Source organism: Betta splendens, chromosome 12 (assembly GCF_900634795.4).
Source record: "Betta splendens chromosome 12, fBetSpl5.4, whole genome shotgun sequence".
Lineage (NCBI taxonomy): Eukaryota > Metazoa > Chordata > Actinopteri > Anabantiformes > Osphronemidae > Betta > Betta splendens.
In genome coordinates, this window is record NC_040892.2 from 5,422,116 (window position 1) to 5,440,417 (window position 18,302).

Below are 18,302 nucleotides of genomic sequence, written 5' to 3' on the forward strand. Positions count from 1 at the left end.
GTTTTGGAAGATTGAGAATTCTCCCAGTCCAACCAGAAATGAGTTCACAGAAGATTAAGGACAAATAAAGATGCAGGTGAGGAAATGAAAGTCCATTTAAAAAAGTGTAAAAATTTACAAGTACCAAACCAGGGACATAAATGCAATATAAAAAAATGTGACTGAGCACATAACCAGTAGATAGCACAGCATGCAGCATAACATGCACGCTGTTAGGATCCAAAAGTGCAATTTTCATAATTGCTAATTGTTTTAGCGAACAGCAGTAGCCGCTGCAGGAGAATAGCCGTCTATTGATTGTGTAGTTACTGCAACAAAATCAGCATTTCTGTGCTGGTGATAAAAACACCAGGGGAAAAAATCAATTTGGCCGTTGTAGACACTTGATGCGGGCGGAGGGGACCCACGAAGCGCAGATATCAAAGGCAGCTGGCTCGTCTTCAAAATGGAGGATAGACGAAAGCAACGAGGCCCGCATTCGTTGCATTTAATCCTCGATCAGTCATTTGGAATGAATCTATGTATGAACACTGTCATTTCTGTTTAAGAAATCTAGCTTCAGCGTGTGCGTCATGATTCTCGTGCCCTCGAGCTAAATAAATCCAATCTCAGATGATGTGGAGGAGTGCACTCATTGTCTACAGTTCTTGTTGTTCTTCTTTATTTGTTCTTGTTCTTTAGCTCAAAGCAGTTTGCTGTTATGCACGTTTCTCACAATACGCGTCCCTAACTAATGCTGACAGCACCGGCTGACGAGTCAATTTTAAGTTGGCCCCGTTTTGAATCTGTACAGCGTCATTTACAACCTGCTGGCCGATGACCTCTGACCTTTAAAAGCTCTTACACAGGGATACAGCACAGAGATACATTAAATATCTGCCTAAAGTCAGTGAAGTTGTATTATTTTATATTTGACTGTGGTCCTACAACCTCCTGTGCAGTCTGTGTCTGTGTGCATACGCAAACATATCAAAGGCTGAGTTGAGTGAGTTTCATAAGCGGCCGCTTGTGTTTATTGTGCTTCCAGATGATCCCATAAAAGGCGGCTGAGAAACACGTTCGTTTTACTTCAAAGACCAACACAGCTGCCTTTGTACGGAGCTGAATGGGCAAGACGCACAATTAAAGCGAGTATGTTCAGGGATCCCCACTAATCTGTAGATGCATTTTATTCATGCATGCAAAATAAAAGGTCGTAGCTTTCCCCCAACCTCCTTCTGACAGTCGGCCCCACCCCTCAGCTCTGCTTCCCATTTCTTCACCCTCACTTCCCTAAAACAGCCTTTCCTCTTTCTCCTCCGCTCCCTTTTCATTTGCTCTGTACTTCTTTTTGTCTCTCCATCTCTTGCCGTGTCACTCCTCCCCTCTGTCTCAGACACACACGAGTACAAACACACACAAAGCTCTTATTCTCTCGGTTTGTGGCTTTTCTCTAAGTGAAAGCTTGCGAAGGAAAACTCGCACCACAGCCCCCTCTCCCCCTCACCCCCCCTCCCCTCACCCACCCCTTCTCCATGCAGCTGGGAAACTTCAGCCGAACCATCTCATCTCACACGCACACACACACACACACACACACACACACACACACACACACACACACACACACACACACACACACACGGGACAAGGTCAGGAGGTCACAGGCCACGCCTCGACAGCCCACAAGGGGAGGAGAGAAGGAGAGGAGGAGGAGGGAAGGAAATCAGAGATTCTACTTCTTTCCCCACAAAATTTACACACAAGTAAACATGACTGAGGCAATTTTTTCCCTCTCTTCTCGGCACCAGCTCACTTTCCGTAGACTCGGCCTCTCGGTCCGGGCAAAACCTCCCCGCGAAGCAATTCTGCCTGCGAATCTGCGACAGCATCGGCCGGCGCCGACGAACAGACTGATCGCTCGCTCGCAGATTTGACGCGGGAAAGATGTGAACAGGAGGTGCGAAGCGGGCGATTTTCAAAATAAGTGCATGTTGTTTTCTCTGGCGCGGCGGCGAGTAAGAAAACACGGGGAGCGCGCAGCTCCCACACCAACTGCACGTCTAACGGCGCACAGACAAATCGCAGATGTTCCCCTCGCTCCAAACACACCACTTCTTTTCTTCTTTTTCAAGCCTGAATTCCCGTCACACGCTCCCCTCCCTCTCTTTCACTGCATCCATCTTTCTCTCTTGTCCTTCTCCTCCCTCTTCGTACTCCCACTGCCGCCACCCCTCCTCCCTTCTTTCTCCTGCTCATGTTTTCTTTCCCCCTTTTTTTAATGCTATCATGGAATCGCTGCTTTCCACGTGTGAGTCACTTTTTCAACAGCCAAAGCCAGACGGGACGAGTCATAAAGCTTGAGTCCTCTCTCTCTCGCGCTCTGACTCTGTCCTTCTCAGTAGGTGAAGCAGCATTCCTTCAGGGGGCTCTCATAACCTCCGTAGGTCTCCCTCTTTCAGTGAAGTCGTTCCCTATTGAGACGTGTCAGCCGGCGACCTAGTTCCCGATCCCAGCAAAAAAACTGGGAGGCTAATTATTCATTCTCTCTGTTTGAGTTTTGCTTCTGAGAGCTGAAACTGAAGACAAACCCCGGAGGGAATAAAGGGAATGAGTAGGCCTTGATTGGCAAGCGCACACCCCCACCTTTTATTTGCCAAGGAACCGAGTGCACTCGCAGACATTCGCCACCCGAACATCACAGACAGCAACCCCAAAAACAAGGGAGGAGAGAGAGAAAAAGAGAATGGAGCACAACAAAGCCTGAAAAGAGGAGGAGTAGCAGTAGGGGGGGGGGGGCACGGTGAGAGGGCTGGAAGAGGCGAGAGTGAATGCCAAGTAATACTTGTTGACACAGAAATAAAAGCTTGGCAGTTATTTCAGATCAGTGTCATGTTGTTGTTTTTTTTGTTTTTTTTTTTTATTAAAATGAGATTTGCAGAGAAGCATTTCTACGATTCCCCTAATGAGGAGCATCGTCAGCTTTAACCCGATGCAGTGAAACGTGACCGTACCTGCGGTTCTGTCTTTTTTTACAGGCCGGTTGGTGAGATTTGTTTAAAAGCCCTGTCTCGTTATTATTGCAAAGATCAGCAGCTCGCCGTTTACACTGAAGCGACCCCTCGACGAACACCTTCAGCGCTCACGCGGGCCCTCCGCTCGTCCGTTCGCCGTTTTATGCCACTATAATTGGCGCACGCGGCTTCCGTCGTCCTTTCATCTAGTTTCCATTCACCGGTTTGTGGCCACAAGTCACAACCTGAGGACGGGCTTTCGAACAAAAGCCGCAGGGCAAAGGAACGAGCGCTTTCACCCACATTATCAGGTCAGAAACACGGTTTCCTGTCTGCGCGGCGGCACCTATCCGATCCGCCATTATTCAGCACACGAGGGGGGGGGGGGGGGGGGGGTATGGGGGGCAGGAGGAGCGCCAAGCTTTTTAAAGTCACCTGTGACAACCGCTCCTTTTCCTTTTGTTAATGTGCCACCGTACGGTATCATTAGGCCGGGGGTGATGACGGGAGGAGAATGGGGGGCGAAGCGGCGGAGGACGGATTATAACACACACCCCAACGCGCAGATGTGCGCCACATCTGACGATTTCACACGGAGAGACCCAAATATAGGCTTAAAGGTTAAATTTCACACTACACAGTATATTGCCCTGCTCACTGTCATCATCAAAATGATCTGTTGGGCGCAGCTCGCAGTAAATCACCGAGCGCCGGCCCTTTAGGATCACCGATTTGAATCTAGGCTGCCATTATCAGGGAGGCGAAATGGACACCTGTCTCCATTCACTTAACAACCGCTGCCGAGATGCACTTCAGCAAAAACACTTAATCCGTCACTGATTCGGGAGCCGCGAGTCGCAGGCCGGCTGTTCTGTGGAGGACGGAGGCGCTATTAGCTGCATAGGTGTAAATATTTGTCATCGCACAAGGAGGTTGCTGTCAATTGCACATAATATTTAAAAATGGCACATCCCATCATTAAACACGGGAGCTGCTATATAGTTAATAGTTAATGCACTGTGTTTGGCGCCTGCTGGATTTCTGTGGGTGGACTTTCTTGGGAAAATAAGCAGATCTTGGCATGAAGCATCCTCGCCTGCAGACCTATACCATCGATAACCTCGGCCGAACCCGCATCGCTGAAGCAGGTGGCAAGTGTTGAGGAGGCTCCGTCTCTGCAGGCCAGATTACGGGTTCACAGCCAGATGTGGACAGATGGAGGCAGAGGTGAGCCCTCACGCCCGCTACCGACTGCACACACACACATTTGGCAACGATTCTTCACAGGACAATTACCCTGCGACCTCTGCCAGCGCGCGCACACACACACACGCACACACACACACACACACACACACACACACACACACACACACACACACACACACACACACACAAATCGGCCACAGTCGCCATCAAGCCACACATACATACTGTAGGAACTTGTCATAGAAGCGACATGTCACACAACAACGTGCCCTCAGCTCCACAAAATATGCCAAGCAGCTCTGCTTCTGAAGGGCACAGCACCCAGCTGCCGCTTTCTAACACAGCAGACACACACACACACACACCGAGACTCCGCTTCCTCCCTGTCCGCATTAGGCACCATTTTTTTCCCTTAGCCTGGTTTAAACCTAACGCCTGAAGTCATGTCCAATTCACTCTCCCCATGTTCTGCTAATTCCATTATCTCTGATTATTTTCTCATAAGCATTGCTGGTCTAATCCACTTGTTGGGCCCATATCTTTGTTGCAGCAGCCAACCACTGTGCCGATAATGGATATGCACAACCCAGGTTTTTAATTCACTTCTATTACACTTTGCTCTCACACTCACTGTTAACTGTCACGACAACACACGCACAAAGCAGAACCGTGCCGAGAATCCATCTAAACTATGATAATGGCAAAGAGTTGTAAATGAGTCTACTCTTCAAATCAAAGTGTAGGAATGTTATTTAGGCTGCGCTCTTTAAGATCAGTTCTGACTTAAATATGAATATAATTTCTCTCAGACAGTGTGTTTAATACTCCCATCAGTGGAACAACATCCACCCGCAGCTAGGATTGATTCCAGTCACTATTTTTTCTTCTGGATTTCCCCTACTTTGTATTCCTCTCAGCTTTACTACAGTATGAAGCAAGAAAAGCAAATCTCGGGCTGGAGGAACGCTCGCTCGGGTAAAAACACAAAGATAAATGTGTCCTGTGATATTTTGACAATGAAAGGAGCAAAAATGTCCTAAAAACCTAAAAGCGTTTGAGGCGTTAAGGTTAAATGCAACACATGCATATTTTACCAAGCTCAGACAAAATTATTCCGATCATGCAACACCTGCGACGCGGCGTTGCGCGAATGACCCTCTCGCTGCTCGTGCTGCTTCCGCGTTCACCTTGACCACATGCTGTTTCAGTGGCACGCAGGAGCACCGCCTATGGCGCTATCAAAGTCATCAGCCCTCGGAATTCTGTTGTAGACGCTCCTAACAAGATAACACTACCCACACACTCCTCAATCCATAATCAATTCCACTGTGGTGCCCTTTGCTCAATGTGAACTGAGCACATTTGTCAGCTGACAAAATAACCGAACATTCCCATTTTAGGATCCACTGCAGCTGATGTTTTTATTCTGAGCAATTTGTGATGAGTGCAACAGTGGAATAATTTGAAATTCATAAATTACCAAACCACAGTAGGGGCTGCAGTGTTGCTGAGCCCGTGTAACTCCTATAACAGAGTCCTTATTTGTGCTAAAGGGCTTCTGAAAATTTAATGAAAGCTTTGTTTTTTTTCAAAACCTATTTCTGTCCTACTAAAAAAAATTTAAAAGTGCAAATACACAAATTCTTCTTCTACAAAAACATATAACACAACCAAAAACATAATAATAGCATAATCAAATATTCTCTATTATTATTGAGTGTCTAATCATTGTAAACTAGTCATTTTGTTTGTACTGAATTGGACAGAAATCCTGAAACTAGATGAAACAAAAGGTCAATATTTGAAGCCAGTAGAGAGAAACCACAATATGACTCAGGCATAGTTTCTGAAGCTGTTATGGAGGAGAGGTAATGATTTGTGCTTTTCTAACTCAGGTGAGAAAGTCATTCCTCCATGGGGAAGAAAGGAGACGGCAAGGCCACTGCAGGAAACGGGATAAATAATTGGACAATTGTACCAGAACAGAGTGCATGGACAAAAGTCTAGGTCATGGCATGAAAGCATGAGTGTTGTGTTCAAAGTCAGTGTGTAGCGTACGGTTGTGTGCAAGGTGTAGGACGAATACAACAGAAGGCATTTAGGGGCCGTATGGACTTTACTGGATGCAGCTTCACAGATGAGATGCAAATAAAGAATACAGTATAAAAGTAAATAGTTGGCAGTTAAGTTTTTATGTTTGTGGATATAGTCTGGCTTTGGGACATGTGGCGCGTTCAGATCGCTGCTGTGATTTGAGGCTCCCACAGCATTTTGTTATCCGAGTCACTGCAGGGCTGTCACTATTGATAGGGAGGTCTTCCACACAGTTTTCCAAAAGGAAAACAGCTGCAGTCTTGTCAAGGCTGAGCTTATGATGGTGGACAAGCGTTCGACTGGAGTTGTCAGGGAGGCGAGAACAGGTGAGCGCCGCTCGGCTGAAAGGGAGCTCTCAGTCCCCATGTGTCATATTCCCAGCTGTCAAAGGTTGGAGTGTGAAGGTAGAGCACTGCTGGTCTCACAGCTGCGGGGAAAGCTGTGATGTGAAGGCAGAAGCAAAGTCTGGTGGAGAGAAAGAAGAGGGTGGGCCTAGCGGTGAACCCTGAGGGACACCTGTGGAGACTGTGTGGAGCTTGTCTCTGAATCCTGGCAGGTTTTTACCAGTGAGTCATACATAAATAGATGAGGCATTAAAGGGAAAGCGCGAAGCTAAATAAAGAAAATGTGAAGTATCTGGACAAATCAGAGCGCTTATTCAAATGAACTGCAGAAAATCCTTCTAACGCATCAGTTAAGTGCAGCGACTGATTTTAAAAACTCTGTTTTCATTTCTAAAGCCTGTTAATACCTAAACGTTTTCCACGTCCCCTCGTCCACTTCCGATGTTTGAAGGTTAAGTGGGCAGCCATTTATTGAGGCTGTGTTTGGTCAGCGTGATGAGGCTGCTGACTGTGTGCCTGCACGCAGCCAGCTGTGACTAAAGACTTGTTTACACCGGACACGAGTCAGACTAATATTTTATAGTCATTCGTCTCGCGGAGCAGAAACGCCTTCACTTGAACAAACGCTGCCGACTGCAGCGGCCACGCTCCACATTCACGCTCCGACGCCTTCCCACTGGCGTGACACTGACCTGAAGCATTGCCTGATTTCACGTCTAAAGCTCGGAACATTTAATGGCCATCTACAGCATAAACACCAGGGTCTGTGCTCGCACTGGATACAGCACCGTGTCCTTGGACCCGGACGAGCTGCCAAAACCTGCAGTGGCACCATCAACAAAGTTGTTCTCGTTATTATACATCTTCAGATGCAGTAATTGATGCTATCTTTTAGCATCTGACAACCTATTCAAACTGGAGATGAATCACATCATCATCACCAGACTCATAACCACAGAACACAATGCATGTGTGTGTCTGTGTGTGTGTAGACGAGTAATGACACTGCACTCGGGGGCCCGGGTGCCTCTGTGTACAGTATGTAAATGCGCTGAATGTCACGTGATCCGTGCGCTCTGTCCTACGTCGGCCATTGTTGCATGTGCATGCACGTTGTAAAACCTGCACAAGTGCTTGTGTGAGTTCACGCATGTGACTCGCGCCCAAACTATGTCGAATTCTCTGTGCAGCGCTGGCAACGTGCTGATGACTCAGCCCATTCGACGCATTTCCTTGCAGACTGTACTCAAGCCACCCAAGCAATATCGAGACAATATAATTATCCATACAGCTCCCAAACTTTAACTGGATTTGGCTGCAGACTCCCTTTTGTTCAGGTTTCTCCTCCATTGCTCGTCGTTAGCAGACCAGACATTTGGCTTCAGAACAGAATGAGCCTGTAGTAGTGGAGCAGCAGCCAATTTAGAAATGACAGAGGGGTCAGAGACTTCACTTCTTCTCCTAGAGCGTAAACATTTGACTCTGCCTTGAAAGTGAACTGCATGTTTGACGCTTTCATTTTCTGCACACGTCTACGTGCATTTTAAAATGACACGTCAAGAAGTGAATGAAACTCCGATGAGGAACTTGTCAATAAGAGCCTTATAAGGTTCTGAGGAACTTTTGTGTAACTCAGAAAAAATGTGTCAGCAATCTAAACTGTCATCACTGAAACACCTTTAGCAGATGACCCCTCCCTTCCGTAACATAACATTGAGTAATTTCTTGGGGACATTCATCATCTTCATGTCATTAGCTCGTGTTTACATGACGTCACCTTTGTTTCTTTTGAAACGCATCACTGCTGATAATTATTACTGTTTCCATTTGACATGTGATTGACCTCCTACTCCACACCCTTCTCCACCGGCTATACTTGTTTTGAATCAGCTGCTAAATCATTTCAAATTAAAAGCGGGATAAAATTGTAAGATTTTATGAATTATCTTTACACTAAATGTCCCCAATGGCGTACAGTTCATGTTTTGTTTGTACAAGGATTCTAAGCTCAGCTCTTGGAACATCATGGACCAGTCACAGCCGAGCCTGACTGGGTCAGAGCGAGCAAAAAGCAGACAAAGGAACCGAGGGATCACATGAGGAGCAGAGTGACACAAGTGAGACAGAGGAGAGGAAGAAGTCGAGGCGACATGAGAGACAAAGCCGGTGGAGGGCAGGGACGAGACAGTGAACACACCAGAACATTCCCACAGTGAATACCAAGCCAGTTGTGGCCCTAAAAGCCTCATATTCTGTGTTACAACTGAATCTAATTTGGCGGAACTCCAGCTTCGCTTTAATTACCAACCGCTCACACCCAAAGCGCTATTCTTAGTGCTTAATAGGGATTATACGGAGACCTGTGAGATTTTGCAGAAGTAAGAAAGCAGCGGTATCATAATTGAAGGCAGAATGACTGTGTGAGCGCACATCTGCTGCGTAGAGTCCCCTCGCTCTCATCCAGATAGTCAGATGGTGGAATCTGGAGCTCATTCAACTGGACCAGCAAAACGAAAGCAGGTGTGGAAGTTCAGGGTTGCCAGGTTGTGGACGCGCCACATTCAATAGCTCCAGCACGACGTGTAAGGATTTAACCAAACCTCCTCTGGAACGTCACCACACACCCGTGGCGCTGACTGTGTGTTTTTGGGGATCGCTGTCAGACGCTGTGGCCGCTCGCAGCGTCAGTCATCACCGCATGGAGCAGTTCTGCCGTCGTGGTGCGCTCCACTGCTTGTATTGTCAGAGCAAATCTGTCAGAGACGTACTGCAGGTCCGTTCACATCAAGTCGGCTTTATTAGGCAACTGCAGAGGAGATTTTCCCAATATCACTTCAGCCTCTCCATCCAATTACTCCTCCTTCCCTCCTCCCGACTGTCGATCACCTGAACCAAACCTAATATAATCGCTCCCCTGTCTCCCTCTCTCCTCGTCCTCCCGGGGCTCGGTCGCGTTGTTGGCCTTCCGCGCACATGCGCCGCCAGATAATGCAAATGTTTCTATAAATAGGGACAATACTGCTGACAGTCGCACTCTTTCAAGTGAGATATCGCGGTGTAATTTCCACCAACACTCACGACCACACTTACACTCGCAGTAAATAGTGGCAGAGGAAATCTACGGCGCTGCTGCGAGATTCGCAGACGCGTGCTACAGGGAAGGAGCTCAAAAAAAAGACTGCAAAAGCTTCAATCTACATAACGCAGGGCCTTCTATATCTTCCAGGTGAACTCCTTCTCAAACATTTGCCATTTGTACAAGTGATCTTGCTGTAACACACAATATTTCACCCCTCCACAGTCAGCTTTAGACTAAATAAAACCGCGAAAGTACTGTTTCCACGCAATCATTCCCCAGTCTATATAATCAAATGCAGCATAATAAAAGCGAGCATGAAATGACACCGTCTGTACAAGGCTCCGACCTAAAGTTTCAGCGCGTGAACGAAAGCTGCGGCGAAGAGCGATGAGATGGAAAAATAATTGGGACGGCTGGAACAGCAGAGCCGCCGCTCATCCTTCACCTCCGTCTCCCTCCGACTCACCTTCCAGCTCGTGATGAATGATGTCGGAGAGGCCGGGCTCCTCCCCCCACCAGAAGATCCACAGCTCCTTGGCGTCGGGTTTGATCTTGCGCCGCCACACGCACAGCAGGTTGGCCTGCACGCAGCGCATGAAGCTGCGCAGGACCGGGTCGTCCTGGGCCGGCGCCGAGATCACCGGCCCGTATTCCCCACCGCTGCGGAAGTTGTAGCAGCGCCATTTAATGCCCGTCAGCTCCGCCTGGGAGAGAGGAGAGAGTCCTGATTAAAACACGGCAGACGAAACCAGACTATTATGTGCACAGACCTAGATATAATTCAATTTAATCTTCTGTTCCGGCGTGTTTATTTGTTACATGCACACAATTGACCCGTTTAATGAAGTCAGTTAAAAGACGAATTATCGGAATTCATTCTGAATAGGTATGAATCACTTGAGACAATTTTGTTGTTAATACACATCAATGTGAAACAAAACCATCGGATCATCATATTGGAGTCTGGGAAATAAAGAAGGAAATAAAGTCTCTTATCAAATTGAACAAACGTGAATGTGTTTTAATTTTGTATATATAGAATTAGTCACATAATATGTTATAATTGTATTTGAACAAATCTTTGATTTAATATTTCCGACTGGAACAATTCTTGCTCTTTTGGATGTTAGGCTAATGGATTTTTAAAGAATAGTGCAGTGGGTGTAATTAAACAATGATTATGTTTTATACCAGATTGCATGATTAACTCAGCGTCAACTAAAAAGCTTGCAGCGACTGAATGCGAGATTATTTGGCTTTGTGTGTCACCGAGCGTCAAACAATGACGATGCAATCAATAACGCACAATCGGCTTTTTATACTTTCATCAATTACCTGTTTACAGCCATAATCTTTGCGCTGGAGTGTGTTTAATGTCGCCCTGCTCTATTGTTGTAACCTTGTTCAACCGACGCACTCGCTCACAGCTGAGAAGAAAGTGACAATGAGGCATAAAAGAAGGCCTTGAATCACATACAGCGACTGAACTACAGTAGGAGACGCGCTGGGTTATGAAGAGAGCTGCAAACAGAGACATGAGACAGGAACCATCGGGCATCGATACTGAATCTAATGCCCTGGTAGGAGTTTATGCTTACGTTTAGTAATGGGCCCAAAGAATAACTCCACCTGCACAGGGGCCGCCACTGCAAACACGGGTGCTATTTAGAAAATGATGCTGCACATGTGGACAAGCAAAAGCATCTGTGATGCTTGTGTGCTTTGGAAACTTTTTTTTGTGCGTGTTTGTTTGCGTTTGTGCATGAATGGGCGCACAAAGGCACTGTTGAGGAGAACTGAACCCAGATTTGGCTGGCTGACGAGGGGGGGGGGGCATCACGCTGCCCTCCTCTCCTGTGTTCACCCAGCTGTGGGGCTCGTGTTTGGCAGACTCGCCCGGGCGCCGAGCCATTCAAGACCAGCTGAGAGGGAGCGAGAGGGCGGTAAAAAAAGGAAAACACGACCCGCTGTTAAAAGCGACACAGGTAGAGAGGAGGCGCTGGATATTAAAGTCTGCAGAGAGGATTTACAGCCGGGAGGGTGGTGGAGGAAGGAACCAAGACAACAGGTAGTGAGTCCAATTTGGAGCGGGAGCCCAATCAGAAGCAAACTGATGGTAAATGGAGGCACCAGATGAGGGGACACGCACGCTGCAGCACCTTAGAAGTGAATGCGCAGCACACGACCCCCAGGAACATCCTGACTGTCCAACGCAGCCATAATTACAAGCGCGGCCCTCCTGTAATGACAGTGTGTGTAATGGGAGATACAAACATTGGCGCTGTGATAAGCCGGGCCCTAAAATTAGCCCTGACAAGGTCAAGGATGCCGTTTCTCCCAAAGCAAAGAGGGAAGACATCTGCTGCACTGCCTCGTCACTCCCAGTCAATGTCAAGAGTCCCTGCGCTGTTTGACACAGCTGTCTGCCGCTACTGAACGGGGAGATGAGGAGAAGTCAAATGTCAGGAAATGTATTCACAATAAAGGCACAGCGGCTGCTTTCTGAGCCAACACATGCACGCTGCTGAAATGACTGTTAAAGACTAAAGAGAGGCTCGATAATTCATAATATTTGAATATCTTATTACGTTTTAGAAATGACCGATTGTCCTCGAATGCACTCGACAACAAAGCACTAATGCAGAACTTTCAGTATGAATACACTATTGTTTATTTGTGCAATAACGGCTCCTGTTTCACTCAGACTCCACTGAAATGTGACTCCAAATGCCTGGGGCTGCACTATGGCTTCCCCGAGCACAGTTGTGTGTGTGTGTGTGTGTGTGTGTGTATGTGTGTTTTTTCTTCTGGCCATGTGTAAAGCACTAACCTACAGTAACACCCTGCTGAACTCCTGTAGAAGATTAACTGTGGCACTGTTGCAGGAAGAGGAACGGTGCCACAGTCACATGCTTGCAGGCTGCGCCAAACACATGCCTGCACACACACACACACACACACACACACACACACACACACACACACACCGCAGCAGCTGTGAGGATGTGCAGGCCAGAAGTGCTCTAAAACACTGAAATGCATCAGGAGGCAGGCATATTTTCCGGCTGATGTCCAGTTAGATTTCGGTGGTGACAGCTAAGATCTGCCCGTCTGTGTGTCTTCTGCTGCATGTTTCTGTCACGCATCCATATGTGCATGTGTGCAAACGCTTACACTCTCACTGATTATGCCCCAGATTGATTTCTCACCCTGCCTCTCCCTCACCATCAGCCCTCTGAAGTCACAGCGATAATAAACAGCTAATTATCATATTTTAAGGAATACATTATCATACATAACACATGAAAGAACACATGTCAAGCACATTGAGCTATTACCGCTGCAGCTTTCGCAAATGTTGTGACTAAATTCCTTTCAAGCCGCATAAGTATTATTTTAGTCGGTGCAGCAAATGACGCGCGGGACCGAATCGCAAGAAGGTGGTGAAGTTGAAGCCGTAAAAAGCAGAGGGCAGAATTTGGTGCAATCAGTGGCAACGATAACGGGTTTGTTTAGTGGAGCGTGTGTGTATTTATGAAGACAAGAGCAGAGCAAGCAGATGTAAAGCGACTGTACATCTAAAAGGAGCTTCTTCCTCGCGACGAAGAGGACGGGAGCGAATCAACAATGATTCCAGCACCAGTCTCCGCCTCCTTTAAACACCACCGCAGGGGTAAAAGGGCCAAAGGGGTCGAGCAAAAAGACAGTGGATTTGGTTTCACTGTCAATAAAGCCACACTCCTCCAAGCCCCCTTAGTCTGTAGATTGGCTGCTTCAATTCCTGATTGAGTGCAGGACCAAAAACAAGAGCTTTTCCTTCCATCGCAGAGACGAACCAAAGCTTTGACCTTACTCTCACCTCTATTATCTTTCTCGTCTCCACTCTCCCTCTCATCTCTCAGCGCTCTCTCACCGTCACGGACGCCTATTGAATACAGCAGGAGGATCTCACGCCCCCCCCCTCCCTCTTCCTGCCGCTCCTCTTTTATTCTTCTCTTCATGTCTTTATGTCTCGTAAACAGAGGAAGAGGTGACTGCTGCTGTATGTTTCCAGCGTATTTTTGTATTACTACAGAGGAGGTGGAAGATCACTCTGAATTTCTATTTTATTTTAATTAAAATCCCTCTGGCTTCAGAATCCTCCAGCACGGTTGATTTATTGTCGTTTGATAGGCTTTTTTTAAATATTTTTTTAATCAGATTTTAAAAAAGGAACCAAACCATCGGAATAATTTCCTGACATAAGGTGAACTGGGCCCGGGCTTGGAAAACGAAATCTGCATCTCAACCAAAGGTCAACGTCAGTGCAACCGACGTGTGTCTGTAATCAAAGAAAAACATGGAAGCCAGAACGTTAATCTGTAACACGCGCCGCTCAAACAGAAAGCAGTGGATAAGGATCCGCGCTCCTTAAACAGAGAGGAGGCTCCTTTTTTCCGAGAGATTGAAAATATTTGTCATAGAGCATTAAATAAAGCAGGCGCTGCTTACAGTAGTGGCACTTCACAATCCAGAGGAAACCTTCATTTGTTAGAGAGCGGAGCCAAGCGGAAAAGCCACTTGACATACACTCTGCAAGGATGCATCTGCAGACTGAGCATAATTCACTTCTATCTTTCTTACCTCTTGTGGGACCTTTAAAATTGACCTATTGAACTTCCAAAATGCAGCAGAACACATGTTTACCCAGCATTTTCACATACAGTAGGAAAACACAGATACGTACTTGAACTCGACTTGTAAAAGATCCTACGAGGCTAAATGCATGCGTTTAACCAAGCAATGAAACATATGCAGCCCACATACGTGCAGCTGCTTGAGTCTCATTAGGAGCATGTTCCTGGTGAAACCGCAGCTTTTGTGGTGGTTTGAATTAGCATCCAAGCGGATAGGTGCCGGGCGCTCCATCAAAGATGACAGAAAGCTCAATCGAAGAGGCACGGCGCTTCTTCAGGAGGCTCACAACCGCACAAGAGCCTCGGAGTCAAAGAGTCTGACAAAGGAGGCACTTTAGGCGATTGAGAGACAGCTTGTATCAGCAGATTTACCTTTTCTGGCACGAGCGAAACACTTATTGTGTCAGAGCGGCATAGCTGTCTCATCAATGTCAAGTCTGTTTAAGCACTTGACAAGCTGCCAATATTTAGGGGTGTATTCAGATCACTTGTGATGCCTGAGCCTTTAGATAAGGCTTGTGGTCTTTATCAGAAACATGCAACGCTATCTGTTCTCTTTGATTTCAAAGAACAAGGGACATTTAGTTATTTCTAACACACACACGCTGGGAGCGAATTAGCTCGAACTTATCTGAGGTTTCTGCAAAAGCGCTCAGCAAAGTTACAAAAGCAGAGAAACTTCAGCATTCATGACCCGTGGCCATTTCATGTATTTGCATCTCACGTGCAACAGTAAATGTTACTCCGTGTAAGTTCTGCCTGTGGATGTCAGTCACAGCTGGAATCAAGGGCATGAAACAGGCTTAATTAAATTAAACACAGGTAACTGATGATGGATTTCCTTTCTCAGAAAAACAAGAACAAATATTTGGGGCCTTTTCTCACAAAGGCGGTTTTAACAGCATGGAATCTTTCATTATTTTACATAAAACTGGGTTTTATGAAGACAATGAGTTGGTTTGGCTGCTCTAACTTTGCTTCCTAACACTGCCCAGCGAGTGTTTACTGTTATATATGACCCTGCCTCCGGTTGCCATAGTAACACACCACAGCGTTATCAAAGTCCTACGGATTACAACTGCAACGACACAGTTTCTCTGAACGTGTCAGAGCTGCAACACTGAAACGAAAGAAAAGGAAGACGACGGACAAAACTTCACTTTGCCAGTTAGAAGAACCAGTGGCAGAAATCAGAGCAGGCGACGACTCCCCCCTTCATCAATTAGCCCCGCTGAAATCAAATTAGCCCACGAGGAGCCGCGCTCCCCTCTGGCATCGCACATCACGCATGAAGAGCGATGTGCATTACTGTGGGGACGCGAGAGCAACACAAACGCTCCAAACAGGTGGAGAACGGCCTGTGGGCCTCAGGCACCAAACAGATGTTTTCCTCTGCTTTATTCTGACACCTTTACAAGTCCCTACTAAACACGGGACAGCCATTTGATCGGTGTTCTGGTGTAGCATCCAGCCCTGGGAGGTGAGCAAGCCAAGCGACCTAATTAGAGCAGCCAGAGTCCCCAGGGCTGAGTGACGGATAGACCTGCCAATCACGCCACCGAATGCCTCCATCAAGCCGTGACTTCACCTGACACAAAGAGAGGCAGGAGGCAGCAACGGTGGAGGACGAATGAGGGGAGAAGACACTGTGTACAGTAGCCCCGCTCCCCAAAGGTGGATACAGCATCAGGCTGTTATTAAGTGTTAGGGGACGGGCTAAAACCGTGGCCCTGCGTGGCCTAAATTATTAACGTGCAAATAAATAAATCAGTCTCCGCTTTACTGGGGTCTGTGGATGCAACTTAATTAACAGTGACAAGCCACGGGGATGAGGAAGTGGGGAAGAGACACAAAGAAACGCTGGGAAATCACAAAGAAGGGAAAACAGAAGACAGCGAGGGAGAGAGAGAAGTAAAAACAGTTGCTAGGCAACATACAACATCTGTAGGAATTCAGCAAGGTATTCAGTTTTTGAGATTTCTGTCTCCAGGGTTACGGTGGAAATGTAACATCTCAACATCTCCGTCTGCGGACCCTCGCCCAATTCCAAAAATCACAGGCAAATAAACCGGATCTCGTCTCTCGAATTATCCCAGCGCCGCTGGAATCGGCGGGCTCAGGTTTGGCTGAACGAATCATCGAGTACGTCAGACATGCGTCAGGAAGGTCCTGGAATTACCTGAAGCTGGATATTAACATTATAGCATAGGATTACCTATGGGGGGGGTTGTCAGCCAGTGATTAGAGTTTTATTAAAAAATTATTCGACACAGCAATTGCACAATTATGGAGGTTCCTGAAATGCCTACAAGTAGTTAATAGTCTGATTGTTCTTGAAATTGGGCAAATGGAACCTAAGCGGTATGAAGAATATCTCGTTTGGCTTGTAATTTCCTGCATTGATTTTTTTTTTTCCACGGGGAAGCTAGTTCAGATGAAACGATAGCCCCGCACGAGTCGGCGTGCACCTCCCCTGTTCAATACCCGGCAGCCGAGCGAGATCCATATAGGAGCTGGAGCTGCGGAAGTGCTTGGCACCGGCAGCGTCTCCGCGCGTGGGGCGCGCAGGACGTGGGCCGCTCCGCCCGATCGGGTCGCACCTGAGCAGGTCTCAGCCCGCAGCTCACCTGGCTGCTGCCTGCAAGCTGCCGCGTGCTTGCAAAGTGGGAGCGGCGGTGAATCAGACACACGCACACACACACACACGCACGCACACGCACACACACACACGCACACACACACATGCACGCGCACGCACGCACACACGCACACACGCACGCACACACACGCACACACTTATGTAATCCCACGCGAATCCGCCTCCTCCGTCCATTCACGCTGCACGATGCTCACAATAACGCGACGGCGTGTTCGTATCTGCTTAAACACGCCGCGCGGGCCGCTTGTACAGCGCTGTTACACTGTAGCGTCCATTTACTCCAGCGAAGCTGAAATTGAGCTGTACGGGTTTTCATTAGCATCTGAGGAATCACGGGGTGTCCGCCTAATTCAAGATGAGAGAGCTGCTGTTTGGCAGCAGAGGGAGAATCAATGCACCACAAATGGCTGTGAATCAACAGCCTGCACATAATGTGTTTGTTCTCATCAAGCACCCGTCTGATTGGTCGGCAGATAATCTCTCAATGGAACGTGAACACATGATAATTAGAATTTGCAACAGCACCGCACACAGCGTTAATGCCCCCCGCCCCCCCTCGGGTTTTGTAGCACTGGAAGACACCCTAACCTAAGTGTGCTCTAACTGCAATTGAATCCCAGCCAAGCATGATATTGGCGAAGCTGTCTGGCTTGCAGAAAATATTTGCCCAGTTACAGGCAGGGTAATATCTCCCTGTAAAGAAGTTCTTTGTGAGCGTGTCTGCAAGTCAGGTGAAGAGACTGCCAACAAGAAAGAGCCCAGAAGAACGCCGGCTTAACGTCTGTCTGGAATTTATCTACCAATCAGGCGACAGGTTTAAGAATCCCAATTTGAACTAAAGGCTCTGCAGCAGCACAGCTGATTTATTCAGGACATTTATTCACTTGCATTTAAATATTTCTTTTTTTTTTTTTAACATGATACATTTTAGAGGGTAAAATATCCTTTTTTACAGATTCAGACTAATGTTATATTTAAACCTAATAGTCAGATTTTCTTTTATTTTATATTATTTCAACAGATTCAGAATAATGTTATATTTAAACCTAATAGTCAGATTTTCTTTTATTTTATATTATTTCAAATCGTGACTTTAACTATCGACACCTTCCCAGCTCTTACGAGCAGCTCCTGTCGCCCCGCGCACGTGCAGGAACAGAACCCAGCTGGCAGCGACAGGCTCACATACTTCACACTCAGGCCACTGCTTGGAAATGGCCCAGCCCGGTCCCAGTCCGGTCCCAGTCC

General features: G+C 47.1%; 1 protein-coding gene across 4 annotated transcripts in view; it reads right to left on the reverse strand.

The window, feature by feature from the left end:
• LOC114866511 (mediator of RNA polymerase II transcription subunit 13-like) overlaps window positions 1-18,302 on the reverse strand; it is a 55,001-nt gene that overhangs the window by 31,126 nt on the left and 5,573 nt on the right. For all 4 annotated transcript variants that reach the window (XM_055513688.1, XM_055513687.1, XM_029168350.3 and 1 more), the window contains exon 2: window positions 10,186-10,423. In XM_055513688.1, the coding sequence (XP_055369663.1) occupies window positions 10,186-10,423 (238 nt within the window). The remainder of the gene's footprint in view (window positions 1-10,185; window positions 10,424-18,302) is intronic.